General features: G+C 40.0%; 1 protein-coding gene across 4 annotated transcripts in view; it reads left to right on the top strand.

The window, feature by feature from the left end:
• Zfp708 (zinc finger protein 708) overlaps positions 1-14426 on the top strand; it is a 28579-nt gene extending 14153 nt beyond the window's left edge. Inside the window, exons 1-4 of one of the 4 annotated variants that reach the window (NM_001292066.1) lie at positions 2279-2374; positions 8908-8991; positions 9643-9738; positions 12296-14426. In NM_001292066.1, coding sequence (NP_001278995.1) covers positions 8958-8991; positions 9643-9738; positions 12296-13656 — 1491 coding nt within the window. In that variant the 5' untranslated portion in view covers positions 2279-2374; positions 8908-8957 and the 3' untranslated portion in view covers positions 13657-14426. Of the gene's footprint in view, positions 1-2278; positions 2375-8864; positions 8992-9642; positions 9739-12295 lie in introns of those variants that run through there. The other 3 variants (NM_001012448.2, NM_001012325.2, NM_001012449.2) reach the window with 3 other exon arrangements.
• Positions 14427-18672: the final 4246 nt, after the last annotated feature.

The following is an 18672-nucleotide window of genomic DNA, read 5'->3' as shown; positions in this document are numbered from 1 at the left end:
GGAGTCTTTTCCTGGTGGACATGAACTACATAACGTTCTCCAGTATCAATTATCCCAGTAAAACAAAGGTTTGACTTTAGTGCTTCTGGTCTCTTGCTAATCACAGCAGATTCTTCAGCTCCAGCTAAGAACCACAGATGCTTAACTCAAAATATTCAAACCCACCCCCCCCCCCCAGAGTCTTTGAGAGATTCTCACACTTCCCTCTGGTTGTCTGGATCTTCACCTGACAACCCTTGTCCTCTGTATTTCTCTGAAGATTCTTATCTTGAAGGATCCCATAGAACACTCAAGAGCTTTTCTAGCCCAAAGTTCCAAAATCCTTCCACTATCCTCCCTGAAATAAGGTCAGGTCTATCTGGTCAGTGCCCCACAATCCTGGTACCAACTTCTGTCTTAGTTAGGATTACTATTTCTATGAGGAAAGATCATGACCAAAAGCGAGTTGGGGGAGTGTATTAGGGCTCTCTAGAGTAACAACTTATAAAATGTATGTATGTATGTATGTATGTATGTATGTATGTATGTATGTATGTATGTATGTGTGTGTGTGTATGGGGGGATTTATTCAAATGACTTACAGACTGTTGTCCAGCTAATCTGATGTTGGCTGGCAGAGCAGAGCATAGAAAGTCTAAGACTCCAGTAGTTTGCTCAGTCCACAAGCTGGTGCTCGGTATATGCTGGAATCCCAAAGATGTAGCTATAATGCCCATGAGGGAACGGACTTGCTAGGTAACAGCAAGCAGACAAAGAGCAAAAGCTTCCATCTTCCGTATCTATGTAGCAGTGGTTCTCAATCTTCCTAATGCTGTGAGCCCTTAATACAGTTCCTCATGTTGTGACTCCCCAACCATAAAATTATTTTTTGATATTTTATCACTAATTTTGCTGTTATGAATTGTAATGTAACTATGTGATATGCAGATGATCTTAAGCAACCCCTGAAAAGGGTTGTTTGACCCTCAAGGGGTCATAACTTGCATGTTGAAAATTGCTTTATAGCAGGGCGCGGTGGCACATGACTTTAATCCCAACACTCGGGAGGCAGAGGCAGGCAGATTTCTGAGTTAGAAGCCAGCCTGGTCTACAAAATGAGTTCCAGGACAGCCAGGGCTACACAGAGAAACCCAGTCTCGGAAAAGAAAAAAAAAAAAAAAAAAAAAAGGAAGGAAGGAAGAGAAAAAAGAGAAAATTGCTGTTATATAGACTTCCAGCAGAAGGTGTGGTCCAGATTAAAATTGTTATCTTCCCACCTCAGGATTGGAATTAAAGGCATGTATTTCCACCTGTTGCAGTAATTCCCCAACCCTGATACCCCAATAAGTCTATGCAAAAACCACACAACTCAGTTACATTATTTACAAGCTGCACGCTTAGACTGAGCAGATTTATCACTACACTACTCTATTCCCCAGCTGTGAGATCCCACATTATTTGCTGCCTCTCAGGGCCTTGTGGTTCTGCTCCATCTTCCTCTTATCTTCTCTTCCTCAGTCTTCTTCCTCCCTCGCTCCCTACTCTTCCCTCACTTCCTAAAACCTCTAGCCCCACCTTTCCCTTCCACTGCCCAATCACAGGCTCTAGTCTTTATTTGACCAGTTAGAATGGGGAGAAGGTTCACAGGAAATCACCTGAGTATGTGATCCACTCCTCTCAGGGGCAACCCCTCTTGAGGAAGCTGAATTAACATCAGAATACAAACAGCACCAGGGCAACCCACAACATCTACCTCACAAGTCATGACTAGAAGTGGATCCACCCACTTCAAACAAACAAAAATCCCTCAAAGGTGTCCCTTGTATTTCTTCTGGATTCCATCTAATTCTAGATGTAGTCAAGTACCAAGAATAGAAATCACAGGAGAAAAGAGTTTATTTGGTTTACATAACCTGGATTGCTGTCCATTGGAAGAAGCCAAGGCTGGAATTCAAAGAGGGCAGGAACCCGGAGGCAGGAGCTGCTGATGGTTTTTATTTTAAATCTAGTATAATTGAGTCAATGAGTTTTCCTCCTGCCAAAAGACTCTAGGAACCCCAGAGCTTTTTAGGTAACGTCTTTGATCAGAGTAAGAAGTAAACCTAATACAAGTTGCCGTCAAAGGCTGGATTTATATTCCCACAAGACCTTTGTAAATTTGAGACTTAAAAAGCAGCCTAATCCAGTGACAGGCTATAAATAGTTCTCCCTGACTTTGGTTCAGGGCAGTCCTTCGCGTAGACTTCTGGGAAATGTAGTCTCTCTTAGCATGACTCCGCTAGACCGGACTCTACTCCTCTGTGCTTCCGGTTCATTTTGCTTTTGTGTTTCTCCAAACTCTGCGGCTTTCTCAAAGTTGGAACAGTGTGGCTTGCGCTCCGCGCTCGACATGGAGGTTGGTCCCGGCTGCAGCCTAGCCTTGCAGGCCTCATGAACTATACGGGTGGGCGGGCCCGGGGTGCAGGGAGCCGGGGAGGGCTGGGCGGGAGGCGGAGAGAAGCCCACGTGGTCCTGCAGTGCGGACCTAGGCTTGGCCAGAGTGCAGGGGTGGGGCGCACGCACGGTGCAAGGAGTGATTGCTCTGTTAGGACAGAGCGGCTGACAGAGTCAATCATGTGTTTCAGGGACCTGAGAGGTGGCCTGCTACTGCGAGAATGGAGACTGGAAAGTCTAGGGTTGGTAGAGCAGGGTGGCTTGGCTGACCGTGCCAGAGGCAGGCTGTGATGAGAGCTCATACCCCACCTTGGCTGGGGAAGCTTGCTGTTAACTAGTTTTCACATTGCTGTTGTCAGATCCCTCAGGAAATCTAGAGCAAGTGGGTTTTTCTGGGCCCTCCCGTATTCAATGAGAGGCCCAGGACTCTGATTTTGAGTTCGTGTGGCTCATAGTTTCCAGGACAGTGAGTTCTGCGGGGGAGTTTGGTGTATGGGATGTTCGTCCCGTTTTCTTTGTGATAAATTGTTAGTTTTCAGGGCGGCTCACTTTGGATAGGAATCACTCCTTTACCCACTGTGACAGAACCCTCACATTCACACACCTGTATGAGGAAAAAAAAAAAAATCTCATCGAGGGGGCACTCTGAACTTTGTCCCAGCTATCACTGATCCTACAACACTGCAGAGTGGAAAATACTAGAGATTATTACCACATACAATTGCACCGGAGACTGCGATGTCAGAAATTTGGTGTTGTGTGGAAAGATTGAGAGTGAAGTTGAAGAGCTGTGGCTCACTCAGGGTCCTGTGATTGTATACAGCCAATGCTCACCCTGCCCTTTGTATACAGCCGCTGCTCATCCTGACATTTGTACTGTTTTTGCCACACTTCAGTCAAATTGATTTGTGTGCTGGAGACTGACTTACAGCATTAAAATCTATACCTGAGAAGCATGGGCTTTAAACTACATCAATACCAATACTTTCTATGTATCATCTAACAATCATTAAAATATGGACATTTTCTAATTAATGTCACTAATCTGCAGGAAACTAAGAATGTGCCGTTTTACACTGTTTAAGGTGTGAAAAGTACATTTTCTTGTACCTTAAATCTCGTTTCCTACAATGTAGAGGTGATACAGCAATAAGCACAATTATATTATAGGTCACAACACATAGATGTTTGATATCTATCTATCTATCTGTCTGTCTATCTACACTTTTACTTAATATATTTCTTAAACAGATCTATGATTGAAAATAAAACATCAGTGTATGCTGTGCTGTTTCCTGTTACATCTGCATTTGGGAGGTGGAAGCAGGAAATACAGTCCTTTGGGCATATGCTGAGTCTTATGTTGACTTATTCTTTTAGCTTTTTGTGGGTTCTCCATACTGATTGCCAGAGTTGCTGTACCAAGTTGCAGTCTTAGCAACAGTGACTGGGAGGTTCATTTTTTTCCACTCCTTCCCAGGATTTTTTTTGTCAGTTGTTTTGTTGATCTTAGCCTTTCTGACTGTAGTAAGAAGAAATCTCAAAGTTGTTTTGATTTCCTTGATGGTTAAGGACGATGAACACTTTTTGATGTTTATTTTTTAGCCATTTTTTGTTTCTTCTCTTTAGAACTCTGTTTAAATCCCTAGCTCATTTTTTAATTGTATCATTTATTTCCTTGAACGTTTGTATTTTCAGTTCTTACTATATTTTGGATATTAATCTCTGGACAGATGTGTAGATAACAAAGGTTCTCTCCTATCGTGTAGGCTTCTTCATAGTTGGTTGTTTCTTTAGCTGTCCGGAAGTTTTTAGTTTTATGGAATCCCACCTGTCAGTTGTTGGCCTTAATTCCTGCGCAAATGGTGTCCTTTTAAAGAAAAGTCCTTTCCTGCACCTATATTTTGTAGAATACTGCTTATATTTTCTCCTAGCAGTTTAGTGTTTCAGGTTTCAAATTGAGGGTTTTGACCCACTTGGATCAGTTTGTGCAGTGCAATAGATACAGGTCTAGTTTCATTCTTCTGCATGCGGTCATCCAGTTTTCCAAGCATCATTTATTGAAGGTGTTATCTTTTTTCCTGTGTGTGTGTGTGTGTGTGTGTGTGTGTGTGTGTGTGTGTATTTTTTCTTGCCTCTGTCAAATATCAGATTTAAGCCACCCTACATTTCCAGAATAAAGGCAGCCTGGTCATGGCATATGATCTTATGACATTTGCTTGTATTTGGTTTCCATGATGCTGTCATTCATGGGGTCTCCACTGCAACTGAAGCTGCACCTGCCACCAATGGTGGCCTCTCCTGGCCTTTCACAGTGCTAAGCCCCAGCTGTTTCTCATCACCTTTATGCCTTCAAAATCAGCACCGTGCATCATACATCACACCAAACTCATACATCAGCTGCTAACTTGAAATACAGTCTTAGGACTTTCTACCATAGCATCCGTACACTGACCCTGAGGAAACAGTCACAGAAGATAGTATCTCAATGATGGTGATCTCTTTTTAACCACAGCTCATTTCTTAGTCCTAGCTAACAAACACTCCTTGTTCCAGTAAAGTAACGGGTTCATGTCAGTAGTGCTGGTCTCTTTGTTCATCACAGCTCACTCTTCAGTCCCAGCTGAACAGGGAAATCACAGGTTCTTATCTCAAAGTTTCACAAGAGTGGTTTTGATAGAGACTTCTCAAGCCCAGCTTCCTTCATCTGCCTTGTTCTTTTCTTTTTTTGTTTTTTTCCCAAGTTCCCACAGAACATCCTATCAAGCTCTAAGCACTCAACGAACTTTCCAAGCCAAAGTTCCAAACTCCTTTCCCATTTCTCTCCCTAGCAACAAAGTCAGATCTGCTGCAGCAATGCTGGACTCCTAGTACAAGTTTATGACTTTGAGTTTCATCAGCTGTGATAAAGACCATAACCAAAAGTAACCTGGGGAAGAACGGGCTAATTTCACTTTCCTCATACAGGGAAATCAGGGGAGGGATTCAAGGCTGGCATCTGGAGGTAGAAAATGAAACAGAGGCCATACAGGAACACTGCTTACTGCCCGTTCCCCATGCTTGCTCAGCCTGCTCTCTAATGCCACCCAGGACTATAAGCCCAGGACTGGTCCCACCCACAATGAGATTGGTCCTCCTATATCAGCTACTAATCAAGAAAATGTTGTGCCCCCCTTGACTGATTTCCTTTTTTTTTTTCCCCTACTTTATACTTATTTTAGTGTTCTGTTTTCTGTCTGCCTAAACAGTCAGTCCTCTTGTATAAGGAAAGCTACCATGTTTGTGCAGGCTTCCTTCCTAATGCTATGTCTGGGGTTAGTCTCCTGCATTATAACTAGCCACCCAGTATGTCATTTTTAAGCCCTGTTGCTTTTTTTTCTACTGCATTTCAGTGTTGATTTATTGATAACCTTACTTATTTAGCAGTCATATTCTTTTTTTGTTTTGTTTTGTTTTGTTTGAGACAGGGTTTCTCTGTGTAGCCCTGGCTGTCCTGGAGCTCACTCTGTAGACCAGGCCTGTCTCTGCCTCCCACGTGCTGGGATTAAAGGCATGCGCCACCACTGCCCGGCAGCAGTCATATTCTTGATATGTCCATCTGTACTGTTCTTCAGATAACATAGTAGCTTCTTCATACGTTTTTGCTTGTTTGATTTATGCCTTAGTTCTTATTGGATAAGGTCTCTCGGTGCAGCTTTAGCTTATCTTGAACTCTCTATGTTGCAGGTTATCCTTGACCTCACAGAGATCTGCCTACCTCTCCCTCCTGAATACTGTGATTAACACCTGAATACCATGTCAACTCCTTATAGCTCTCACTGATATGTGGACTTTAGTCCTAACAGTGACCTTTGCTGGGGTAGAATTTCTAGAACTTCTCAAACCTAGTCTGAGAACTTGTTTAGTGACCTATGACTTTATTTTCATTGGCTTTGAACCTAGCATTCAAGTTATAATGCTCTTTTCATTGGCTCTCTGAGGAATGTAAGTCAGAATTCACCATCCCGGTCAGGTCTGAAGCAAGACCAAACTTGTATGCCTAATTCACTCTTACTACCCTGAGAAGGAGCCGGAGATTTGGAGGCTGTTCTCCAGTTCTTTCCTTGATGGTCTGCATGTGAGCAGTGTATAAGCAAGCAAAACATCATGACTTCCCCTATTGTCTCCTGCTTCTTGCTAGGAATTGAACCCAGGCCTCACACCGCTGAGCAAGTGTCTGTCCAAAGAGCTATATCCCAGCTCAGTCCTTTTCTATTTTATGAGCTGGTCTTTGTTTTGTCATCTTGAGTGCTGCAACCCAACAACAGTCAGTGAATTTCTCACAAACATTTATTTTGGCACATTCTGAGAAGAAAATGTATAGGCTGTTCCATTTAATACTGCCACTGTTTTCCACTTTGTTGCAGTTTCAGCTGTATTTTTATGTTAATTGTTGATGGTTGTAAAGGTTTAAAACAAGAATAATTAATGTACCATAATATACTTTGAGTTTTGTTTCAATACTGTATAAAACAGAAGAAAACTTTGGTGGTCTGAGTGATAATGAGCCGATAGGTTCATATAATTGAATACTTGGTCTTCATTGGTGAACTGTTTGGGAAGGATTAAGAGGTGTGGCCTGGTTGGAGGTATGTCATTAGAGGCAAGGTTGAGGTTTCAAAAGACTCTCACAATCCCCAGTCCTCTCCCCCTTCCTTCTGCTAGTTTTTCTTCAGCTGGCGCTGAAGAATGAGCAGCACTACTGATATGAGCTCATTACTTTACTGGGACAATTAGTATTTGTTAGCTGGGACTGAGAAATCAGCTGTGATTAAAAAGGGTCTGGCAACATTGAGGTACTGCTGTATGTGAGTCTTTTTTCAGCATACAGAGTTGAAATCCCTCATCCCTAAATCTTGATGAGTGGAATAAGTTGGCATAGATGTTTGCGGATTTCAGGCTTAAAAGCTCTATAGGAGTCTAGCTGTGGTCACAATTTGGCTCCCAAGTCTATACTTTGTCCCTGATCAATCACTTTCAGGGTATACATCCAATAAGCCAGCCATGTTGGACTGAGATTGGTGTCAGAGTGGTTTATGGGACTTATTCCAGACCCCAACAAGATTAAGAGGCCTGTAAAGGCAACGAGCAGAGTAAAACTCCACAACAGCATGAAGTTCTCCGGGCATGTAGTTTTGGGGGCCATGCCTCTCTGAGACACATCCATTGTGGTTGTGCTAACTGGTGGGCTGCACTCCATGAGTTCTAAAGCCATTTATTGTTCCTCCTGTCTGGCTCTTAACACATATGTACAGTTTAGTCCTGTCTAGCCTCAAAGCATGAGAGCTTATCTATGACAGTGTAGATGGGGCTATTATTTCAGACCTGGGAAGACAAGTAGCATATGATCTCAGCCATAGACATACACCAAAGAATTTGGTCTCTCCAGAGTTGAAGATGATATGGGCATTTCCAATGGGCCAGTGAGCTGGGGAAGAGAAGCACAGAAAGTATTGCCCAGTGTGTGCACAATGCATTTAGGTAAGAGCATGACGCTTAATATACTATTGCACAGAATTAAGACTATGTAACAGTGGTGTAGTGTGTATTACAGAAGCCAGGAAGACAGGCTTTTGAGCGTTTCCAATATAAAAGTGAAACCTACTTAAAAATCATACTAAGTATATATTGAGCATTATCCAACAAAGTATATATCTAAGACTTATCTAATGTTACATAACCCTTCATTAATATGTAAATTTTCATTTTTATAAGCTTATCATAAACAATAAAAATATTAGTATCATAAATCATTATGGAATTTTTTATACTGAGATAACAAAAACGGGTGAGCTGAAATGTAGAAAATTTTAAAATAAAGAGAAAAAAATAAAAGATAGTGTCATGTATTGATAACATTAGACTTTTGAAGAGCAATGCAATTGAGCCACGAGTTCTAACTCTGTCTTTGGAACATAGCAGATGCCTGAATACCTAACAGAGAGAGGGAGAAAGAGACAAAGTGTTAGAATTGCATTTAGTGTATTTAAAGGTTAGGCTCACATTTAGTGTAAATATATTCCAAGTGCTATTTTTCCTGTTTGAAATGTGCAAATGTGTAAAACTCTTGCACTTCCATTTCCTCTCAGTCTTCCTTTATTCTCCCCTTGGCTGCTCAGACTCCTGTCCCTTGGTGCACTTGTCTTCACTCCACCAGTGGATGAGTGCACATGCAGACACCTCAGCCCAGAGCTGCCGCATCAGGTCTGCATCTTCACTGCACTTCGCTCTCAGGGTGAGGTTTCTAAGTGGAGATGGTTTTGAGGAATGTAACCAACATTACATACCAATTTAGAACCATTTCTAGTTCTCCCTTCACCTTGCACAAAAGGTGACTGCAAGCTTGCTGACTTTGGTATTGACATCATTAACTGTTATATTTAATTTATACTATTCATTTATTTTTATTTCAGGACCCTCTGTCATTTACAGATGTGGCCATTGATTTCTCTGCAGATGAGTGTGAATGTCTGGACTCTGCTCAGTGGAATTTGTATAAGGAAGTGATGTTGGAGAATTACAGCAACCTTGTGTTCCTGGGTGAGGATCACTTTCATTGTGAACTCTTATTTCACTGTCAACATGGGCCTGTCTCCCTGCCTTTGAAGAATATCTCATGGGAGCTTGTGCTTTTGATTTCTTCCTTTTTCTTTTTTTGGGTTTTCAAAACAGGGTTTCTCTGTGTAACTATGGCTATCCTGGAATTTTCTCTATAGGCCAGACTGGTGTCAGACTCAGAAATCTGCCTGCCCTCTGCCTCCTAAGTGCTGGGAATGAAGGCACTCACCACCACTGCCCAGCTTATTGATTAGTTTTGTGTGTCCATTTTAAAAGGAAAAATTAGGGAATTGCTATGTAGCCAAGAAATTCTTTTTCTTCTTGTGTTTTTAACAGGTTTGTTTTCAAAGTATTTTCCTGTGGTGGTAATGTTAGAAGCTCAGTAGCCTGAGGCACAGAACACATGTATTAAAGTGTCTCAGCCGTTAGCATTAATACTTTTTCTTGTATATGAGGTTCAACATCTGCAGGTTGTATATTACATCTAAGCATCCTGTCTTTCAGGAAATGTTTAAAGATAGAATTTTACGAAATCTTTTATCTTCTCTTTTCTTCTAAGCAACAGAACTGGGTGCAAATGTTAATTTCCAGAAAAAAAAATACAGCCAAGCCTCTTGTTCCTTTTCCAAACAGGTCTTGCTTTCTCTAAGCCATACCTGGTCACATTTCTGGAGCAGAGTTCAGATCTGTGGAGTGTGAAGAGGAAGGCATCAGTGGCCATCCATCTAGGTGTGTAGGAATGAGTGAGCAGAGCTCACAAGTGACAAGTCAATTTGTAAAACATGTATTGAGAAGTTGTATTTTGGTGGAAGTCTCTTACTATCAAATGGCTTTTGTGATGTTTACTATAATCCTCCTTTTACCTCAAAAAAGCTTTGCATTTATTTACAGTGGCTGCTAAAGTCCTTTATTGAACTTGTTTTCTTGTGGCTGTGTGTGTAGTGTTCTCATCTGTATACATACTCGCATGTGTATGGATGTGTGTGTTCATTCAGGCTGGCATGTACATTGTCCCTGTGGAGGACCAACTTTGATGTTGAGAATCCTCTTTGATGACTCTTCTACCTTATTCATTGAGGCAGGATCTCTCTGTCAAACTCAGAGCTAGCCTTCCCAGCCCATTTGCTCTAGGGATTTCCCTGTCTTCATCTTCCAAGCTTAGATGACAAGCTGGCCACTCTGCATTTACAAGCATCTAAGTAGCCAAACTCCGGTCTTCATACTTATGTAGCAGGCATGTTGACTGCTGAGCCATCTCCATGGTCCCACTCCTTTTATTTTTCCTGGAAGCATCTAAATTACAACATACTTTTCTTTACTTTCTGTTGAGGAAATATTAAAAAATATTGGCAGGCTTCCCACGCAACCGCCAACCACCTGCCCAGCAACCGCCGACTGTATGGCTCAGCTGGGTAATCTCAACTTGGCCATCTCTCTGCTGTCCCTCCGGCTCTGGATCTACCCGCCAACTCTCCGGCGGGGCCAGAGCTCCCGGGTTCTCTTCACTACCATGCCAGCCCCATGCATTGACCGTTCACCCCACGATCAGCCCATCATAACACCCATTTACCCTGTAGAATCAAAACTCTTAAAGCTTATAATAACCAGTCAGATTAATGTATCAATAAAAATCACAATTTACAGGATGCCAATACGGTAATTTCTGAACCAATTGATAATGATAAAAGCTTTATTCCAATTATTCTAACCTTATGATATCATAACTACCTGTGGCAGGTTAATGCCATGCTGGTTCATGCCTGCCTCCATTTTGACTCCCTCCCTTCCTCCTCTGAGAGGCTCTCTGTCTCTGAAACTCTTAGCTCCGCCTCCCTTTTCCCTGTCTAATCATAGGCCTCCTGCTGTCCTGATGTAATTGAACAGGGAAAATCCTGCAACAACTTTCTATGACTCAGAAAATGGGTACACAATTCTAACAGCCTCAGTAACACAGTAACAGCACAGATGAGCCTCTCTAACTCCATTTACATGCTCATTGGCTAAACTAGTTTCATAAGAGTTTTCCTGTGTGTGTATATATGTATGTGTGTACATGTGTGTGCGCATGACACTGCTCATTTTGAGGTGAGATGATAAAATACAAAGGTTGATTTTCTCCTAACCTGTGGGCTGTGGGGATGGAGATCAATGCTCTTTATCTTTCGAGTTATCTTGCTCTATATCTTATGAGGGTTGGGTTTCTTTCTTTCTTTCTTTTTTTTTTTTTGCCAGTCAATGACAGTATATTACAGTGCTTTGCTTTGATAAGAGTGCAGTCATAGCTACAAACTACACATTTAGATAAACTTTGTTTAGTAGATCTTTGATAATGTTTTAAAAATTTATAGCTCCAAAATTTAATCTCTTTTTGCTACTTTACAACTCTATTTTTTGTTTGATTTTTTTTTTTAAGTCTATGATAACATGCTTAGCTGTAATTAATTACTATATCCCATAAGGACAATATAAGATAAAGAGAGCTATACCATAGGTCTGTTAAGTTACATTATCATTCCCTATTAAAATATTATTTGTAATTTCAAGACACATGCATTTTCTTCCTTCTTTGATTACTTAATAGTTGCTGTAACCTTCTAAATGAGTATTCCCACAAATTGTGTAACTTTTGTGTTTATTGACACATAGTTTACTTAGCTGAGTTTATGTCCCTTCTAGGTAAACTAGAAATTTTTCATAATTTGATTTTTAAGGTATTTATATTATTTTTGGTAAAACCTAACACTGTCTTAAAGATTTCATGTATCGATTTTAAAATGTTATGCAGCACATCTTACACAATTTTATAGCTTTGGAAACTGAAACTGTATACTCAAAAGTCTTCTGTATTTCTACCTCCAACCAATTTATCACATTCAACATTGGCTTCCTGTTTGATAAGTATTCGAATTTTGAATTTTCATGTAAGACCAGAAATACATCTTTAAATAAGGGTTTCTTTCATTTAATAAAATGCCCCTTAGGTGTTTTTTATTTAGGTGTTATATCAAGTTTGACTTTTAACTTTCATAGTTTCCCATTCTTTGTTTGTTTCACATTGTCTTCATAGTCTAAGTTCAGTGGTAGATTATGTTGTTTAAACCTGTAGTATCTGAATGAGGCTACTGGGAATATAGTATGCAAATGTTTATAGTTTCCCATTTATATGATGCTTAATTTTAGGTCAAAATGTAGTCAAAATTTTAAAGTATTTATATTTAGGGTGAGCGGTATGAATATAACATATGGTAGTATACTTTTACTGATAATTTAACAATTTTTCTAACAGGATCAAAAGCCCATAAATGTAAAGAATGTGGGAAATCCTTTGATAGGAACTCAGTCCTTATTCAACATCAAAGAATTCATACTGGAGAGAGGCCCTACAAATGTGAAGAATGTGGCATGGCCTTCACCGGTCGCTGCATTCTTTCTAAGCACCAGCGAATCCATACTGGAGAAAAACCCTACAAATGTAAAGAATGTGGCAAAGCTTTCAGCTGTTCTTCTAACCTTCACCAACACCAACAAATTCATAGGGAAGAGAAACCCTATAAATGCGATGACTGTGGGAAGGCCTTTAGCTGTTCTTCATATCTGTATAAGCATCAGCGAATCCATACTGGCATGAAACCCTACAAATGCAAGGAATGTGGCAAGGCCTTTAACTGTTCTGCAAACCTTATTTACCACCAGAGAATTCATACTGGAGAGAAACCATATAAGTGTGGTGAATGTGGGAAAGCCTTTACCATTTATTCAACATTTATGAATCACCAGCGAACACATAGTGGAGAAAAACCGTATGAATGCAAAGACTGTGGGAAAGCCTTTACTAATTGTTATAATCTAATTCAACACCAAAGAATTCATACTGGAGAGAAACCCTATGCATGTGAAGAATGTGGCAAATCTTTTAACTATTCTTCCCATCTTAAACAACACAAAAGAATCCATACTGGAGAGAAACCATATAAATGTGAAGTGTGTGGCAAAGCTTTTAACTGTTCCGATTATCTTGTTAAGCATCAAAGAATTCATACTGGAGAGAAACCCTACAAATGTGAAGTATGTGGCAAAGCTTTTAGCTTTTCTACATATCTGCATAAACATCAAAGAATCCACACTGGAGAGAAACGCTACAGATGTGAAGAATGTGGTAAAGCTTTTACTAATTATTCAGGGCTTATTGTTCACCGAAGAGTACATACTGGAGAGAAACCCTACAAATGTGAAGAATGTGGCAAGGCCTTTAGTGTTCACACATCACTCTCTAAACATCAGAGAATTCATACGAGAGAGCAACCTTACAAATGTGATGAATGTGGAAAGACCTTTAGTGTTCACTCAACATTCTCTAAACATCAGATAATGCATACTAGAGAGAAACCCTACAAATGCAAACACTGCGACAAGACCTTCAAATATCCTTCACCCCTTGTTCAACATGAAAGAATTCACACTGGAGAGAGACCCTACAAATGTGAAGTTTGTGGCAAGGCCTTTACTTCTTCTTCAAATCTTAAATATCATTGGAGACTTCATACTGGCGAGAAGCCCTATAAATGTGAACAATGTGGTAAAGCCTTTAAAAATAGTTCAAATGTCACTCGACACTACAAAATTCATACTAGAGAAAATCCAGATTAATGCAAACACTTTTGTAAAGCCTTCCACAGTTGTTCATTGACAATTCAGCACTAAAGAATTCATATAAAAGAAAAACCTTAGAAATGAAAGAAATAAGGAAAAACCTTTAATAATAGTTCAACCCATATTCAACATCCACCATTACATACTGGAGAGATCTTGTAATAGTGAAGAAGATGGCCGTGTTGAGCGTTCAATACTTATGGAGCATCAAATTTTTTAGAGAAACACTACAAATGCAGGTAATACAGGAACTGCTCATTAACCATGAGTGATTTATAACCAGATGTTATACATGCAAAATGACTTTGGAAGGAACACTGACAAATACATAAAACTGAGAAAACCAAACTGGTTCAGTAAAAAGCACTTTGTAAACAGTGTTGCAACACTTTGCTCATCATGTAAATCTTGAGAGATTGGAGAGAATTATCTATCATAAGAGACAAATTCCAGGAGCTGTATAGGATTTAGCAAGCCACCAAGTGCTGCTCTGAATTCCTAAAGAATTAATACAGAACTCTGAACTCACTAAGAAATGTTTGGTGTGCTATAAAAACTCATTATAGACTTTGGAATCATGCAGATAAGTTTGTGAGGACATCAATGTGTTATAAATTGAAATTATAAGCTCAATTTTAAAAAGTGATAAGATCACTCAACTAGTGATTTTTATCAGTTTGTTTTTTTCCCCCCAAAGACCATAGATACATTATTGGAATATGAAGTTTAGTAACTTCTGTAAATAAAAATAAACTGTTTTAATGTATCGTCAGTGTCGTGTTTAGTATTGCAGTCTTAAAAGTTTTTTTTTTTTTACTAAGTTTTACATAGTTTTTTACTAAGATAGAAAAACTACCTTAGTGAAAGCTAATATTGGCTGTCCACCTGAGACCTAGGAAGAAGGAACCTCAGCTGAAGAATGTCTCTATCAGTGTGTCCTGTGAGTGTGACTGTTACAGTCTCTTGAGTGCAATTGATGTAGAAGGGTCCAGTCCACTGTGGGCTATACTGTCCCTAGGCTGTGGACCTGGGCTCTATAAGAAAGGTACCTGAAAATGAGACTAGGAATGAGTCAGCAAATAACATTCCTCCATGATCTTTGCTCAGGTTTTTGCCTTAAGTACCTGCCTTGGATTCCTTCAAGGATGGACTGTAATGTGTAAGATGAAATATACCCTTTCTTCCCCAAGTAGGTTTTGGGTCATGAGGTTTATCAAAGCAAAAAAAAAAAAAAAAAAAAAAAAAAAAAATCAGAACATGAAGCACCTAGGTAACATTTTAATTAGTTATTTCTGGGGATTTGTGGGATATTTAGTCTGTTCCTAATGTTAATATATTTCAGGTAATTTGTAGCATATTTTATGTTATACCATTCATCCACCTATAATTACTTTTACTTCATGTGCTTTATATAAATAAAATTATGCCCTTTTTGGCTCTTTTATTTTGTTAAAGAGCATATAATTATATTTTCTAGATAGCCTGGATAAAAGACACACAGTCCTGGTATTTTATTTATAAGCTGTAAGCCTAGATTGGGCAGATTTTGAGCTATTCTAACTTACATCTCAGCCATATGCTTCTTGTTACTTGCTGTTTCTCCAGACCATGTGCCCATGGTCCATCTCACATGCCAGCCTCCTCTCCTGATATCGTTCTTTTCTTCTGATCTCTACTAAGACCACTCAGTCTATCCTCAAGTCCCGCCTTTCTCTCTCTCTATTGCCCAATCAGAGGCTTTAGCCTCTGATTGTTCAATTAACTTGGGGAGCATGGTTTGCACGAAAAAGTGATGTTCATGAGAGTTCACTCATCTTTGGGTAACCAGATCTTAGGGGCTAGTACTTAGCATTTCAATACATAACAGCACCATACCAGCCCCAACATCGCCCCCTTTTGTCTAAATAAAAAGGTTCTTTCTCTTAAAATCATAAACTATATGCAGTAAGAACAATATGAAACAATTCTGAAATCTATGGTGTGATAATTTAATTACATTCACAATGTCCAGTCCATTTGTATTTGGAAACTTAGGGCTTCTTTTGGGGACCCTAAGAAAATTGGGGGCTGTATAAAAATTGGAGACCCTAAGAAAATTATAATATTGGCCAAATCCTGGGAGCAGTAGCCGTATCATTTGTTGCCCAGTCTCTGTGGGATGGGAAAGTGCCAGGTTTCATTGAAGTCCTTCCTGGCTGGATGGGTTCAAAAGGCTGAATGAACTGAGGTCATCTGGGGTCAGCAGCCCTCCCTGAAGCTCTTCTGAAAGCTTCATTATTCTTGTCACAGACTATGTTTCCTGAAGAAACAGCACTGAGGCACTCTGAGGCAGCATCCGGTGCTTGAGCATCCCTGAGGTATCCTGTTAGGGCTGGTTCTTTGGTTCTCTCTCTCTCTCTCTTTTTTTTTTTTTGGATATAAAAGTCTCACAAGTAACCTGCAGTTCTGCATTAATTTATGTTATGGAATAGGCAAGGTACTAAGATCAGTCAATGAAGATTCCTTGTTCTTTGAACAGGTGAAAGGTAATTATCTTTCTTAAGCTAGTTTGGACAGTAAGCAAATTGCAATGTAATTTTTAAGTGTTTATTTCCTTTACTTTTTATTTATTTATATATTTTTTTACTTATTCACTTTACATCCTGCTCACTGCTCCACTCCCAAAATCCTTCCCTCATCCCCCATCACTGCTCCTCTTCTCCTCTGAGTGGGTGGGGGCCCCCTTAGGTATTCAGTGCCCCCCCCCCCTGAACTTCAAGTCTTTGTGAAGCTAGGTGCTTCCTCTCATACTGAGGCTAGAGAGGGCAGCCCAGCCTCAATGGGAGAGGAAGCACCTAGCTTTGCAATATAAATTTTAATCTATGTCATTCAAGAGAATGGTATGAGTCCCAAGGACTTTGTAGTCAATAAGATTTATTGACTGCATATAGCTATTCATGGCTCAGCCAGTCTCAGAGCTGCTCTCATATACAGGAATCAGCATATAGATTACATGTATTATTGATCTTCCTAATCTCCCTCTGTCTCTCTGTAGCCAAGATCTTCAGGGGGTCTTCCCCAGTTACATCTTACTTCCAATATTTTGGATGGAAGACATAGCTTTTTTCTTCCTGTTAGATAAAAGCAAAACAACCCTATCCCAACCCTAACTCTGGGTCCTGACATTGACTAGTAGAATATATCTTTCCTAGGACAACATTTTCCTTCTGGCAACAGAAAAAGCATTATCTTTCAAATTGAAACAAGTATACCTTATGTGGATAAATATACCTGTATTCTTTTTTTTCTTTATATAAATTTAAGATTGATGTATATTTATCTTTTAGATCACTAAAGAAATTATTATTTCTTAATAAGCAAAGACCTACATAGTACCGTTAAGGAAAAAAAATGTGCCATTTTGGATTTTAGATAGTTGTTTGCAATAGCTTTATCTAATCAGCTGTGAGGCCTGCCCTGACTTCATTGTGTAGACCACATAGTAGAATTTACCGAGATCTTCATGTCTTTGTCTCCTGTGTGTTGAGAACACCTCAGCTCCAAATCATTGTAACTCCTTAATTTAGAGAACAACAAACCTGAACTATAGTGACATTGTGGCATTTAAAAAATTTTAAACCCTCCTGTTTTAGTAATACCAAACAATAAAAATGTCCTTTCTATTTCCCGCTATTAAGGTAAAACAAAAATTTTCAAACAAAAAAATCAAGCAAAGAAACAAGAAAAATTGTAAGTTTGGGGGCCAGTTGTATTATCTCAGGATGTAGCATCAAACCTTGTCTGTTATTCCTTGGAATTTAGGTGTTGCTGTATTGTATTGGCGGGCCATTAGCAGAAAAAGCTGAGAAACATAGACACTGAGCTCTGGGTTCCAGCTGCCATCAATTTCCATTTTTCTATTAAGAAGAGCCTTTCCTTTTTGTTTATTTGTTTATTTATCCTTTTTGTTGTTGTTGTTTTGGTTTTTCGAGACAGGGTTTCTCTGTGTAGCCCTGGCTGTCCTGGTACTCAAGCTGTAGACCAGGCTGGCCTCGAACTCAGAAATCCGCCTGCCTCTGCCTCCCTAGTGCTGGGATTAAAGGCGTGCGCCACCACGCCCGGCTTCCTTTCTGCTAATTTTACTGCTTGTAATTTAGCATTCCATCTCTCAGTCCTTACGTAAGTCTTGCTTTATTCTTCACTTTCTTAAAGAGGGCATAGAAAGCTGTGATCCTGACTGAACATACTGTAACTAGCTCCATGGTAACAACTAAAACCAGAACTATACAAGATCCGGGCGCCTCCTGCTGTAGTGTCTTTCATTTTTAACATGGAAAATATTTTTCCTTTCGATCACTGGCTCTCTCCGTAAGGACGTCAAACTGCCAATTTAAAACTTACTCCCTTACCAGTTCAGAAGTTTGGAGGACTTTTTGTCCTATTGCAGCTCCTGGGAAATGTTCCCTTTGAAGTTTTGTGTGTCTGCAGGCTCCTCAGGCCAGCACATGTCTATGGCAGCCATCTTTTTCCTCCTCAGCTCAAGTACAGAAGGTTGCCCAACTGGTTTAGTCTTCTACCAGGTCTGGCCACGCCTCTCCAACAGCCATACTTCTGCGTGGCTTCAAGCCTTTACCTGTAGGTTCAGCCCTTTGCGCAAGGCTTTGGGACTAGCTCACTCTAGCGTCCCCGAGGCGTTAGTCTACTTTTGTTCTTTTTGGAAGAGACTCGGCCTGTTGTCCAGCTAGCCTAAGATTTCACCGCTTTTCACCCAGGCCCTTTCAGGCTAAAAGCTTGGATTTTAATTGCCGTAACCTAGGTGCTAATTGTAAACAGAGTTATGTGTTCTGCCTAGCCTATATAAAGACAAACACCTTACTTTATGTACTGGTGTTTTATTACAAGCTGTAAGCCTAGATAGGGCAGGTTTTGAGCTATTCTAACTTACACCCCAGCCATATGACCCTTGTTACTTGATGTTTCTCCTAGTCATGTGCTCATGGTCCATATCTTCACATGGCAGTCTCCTCTCTTTGT

This window comes from Mus musculus, chromosome 13 (assembly GCF_000001635.26).
Source record: "Mus musculus strain C57BL/6J chromosome 13, GRCm38.p6 C57BL/6J".
NCBI lineage: Eukaryota > Metazoa > Chordata > Mammalia > Rodentia > Muridae > Mus > Mus musculus.
This window is presented reverse-complemented; position numbering and strand designations above follow the sequence as displayed.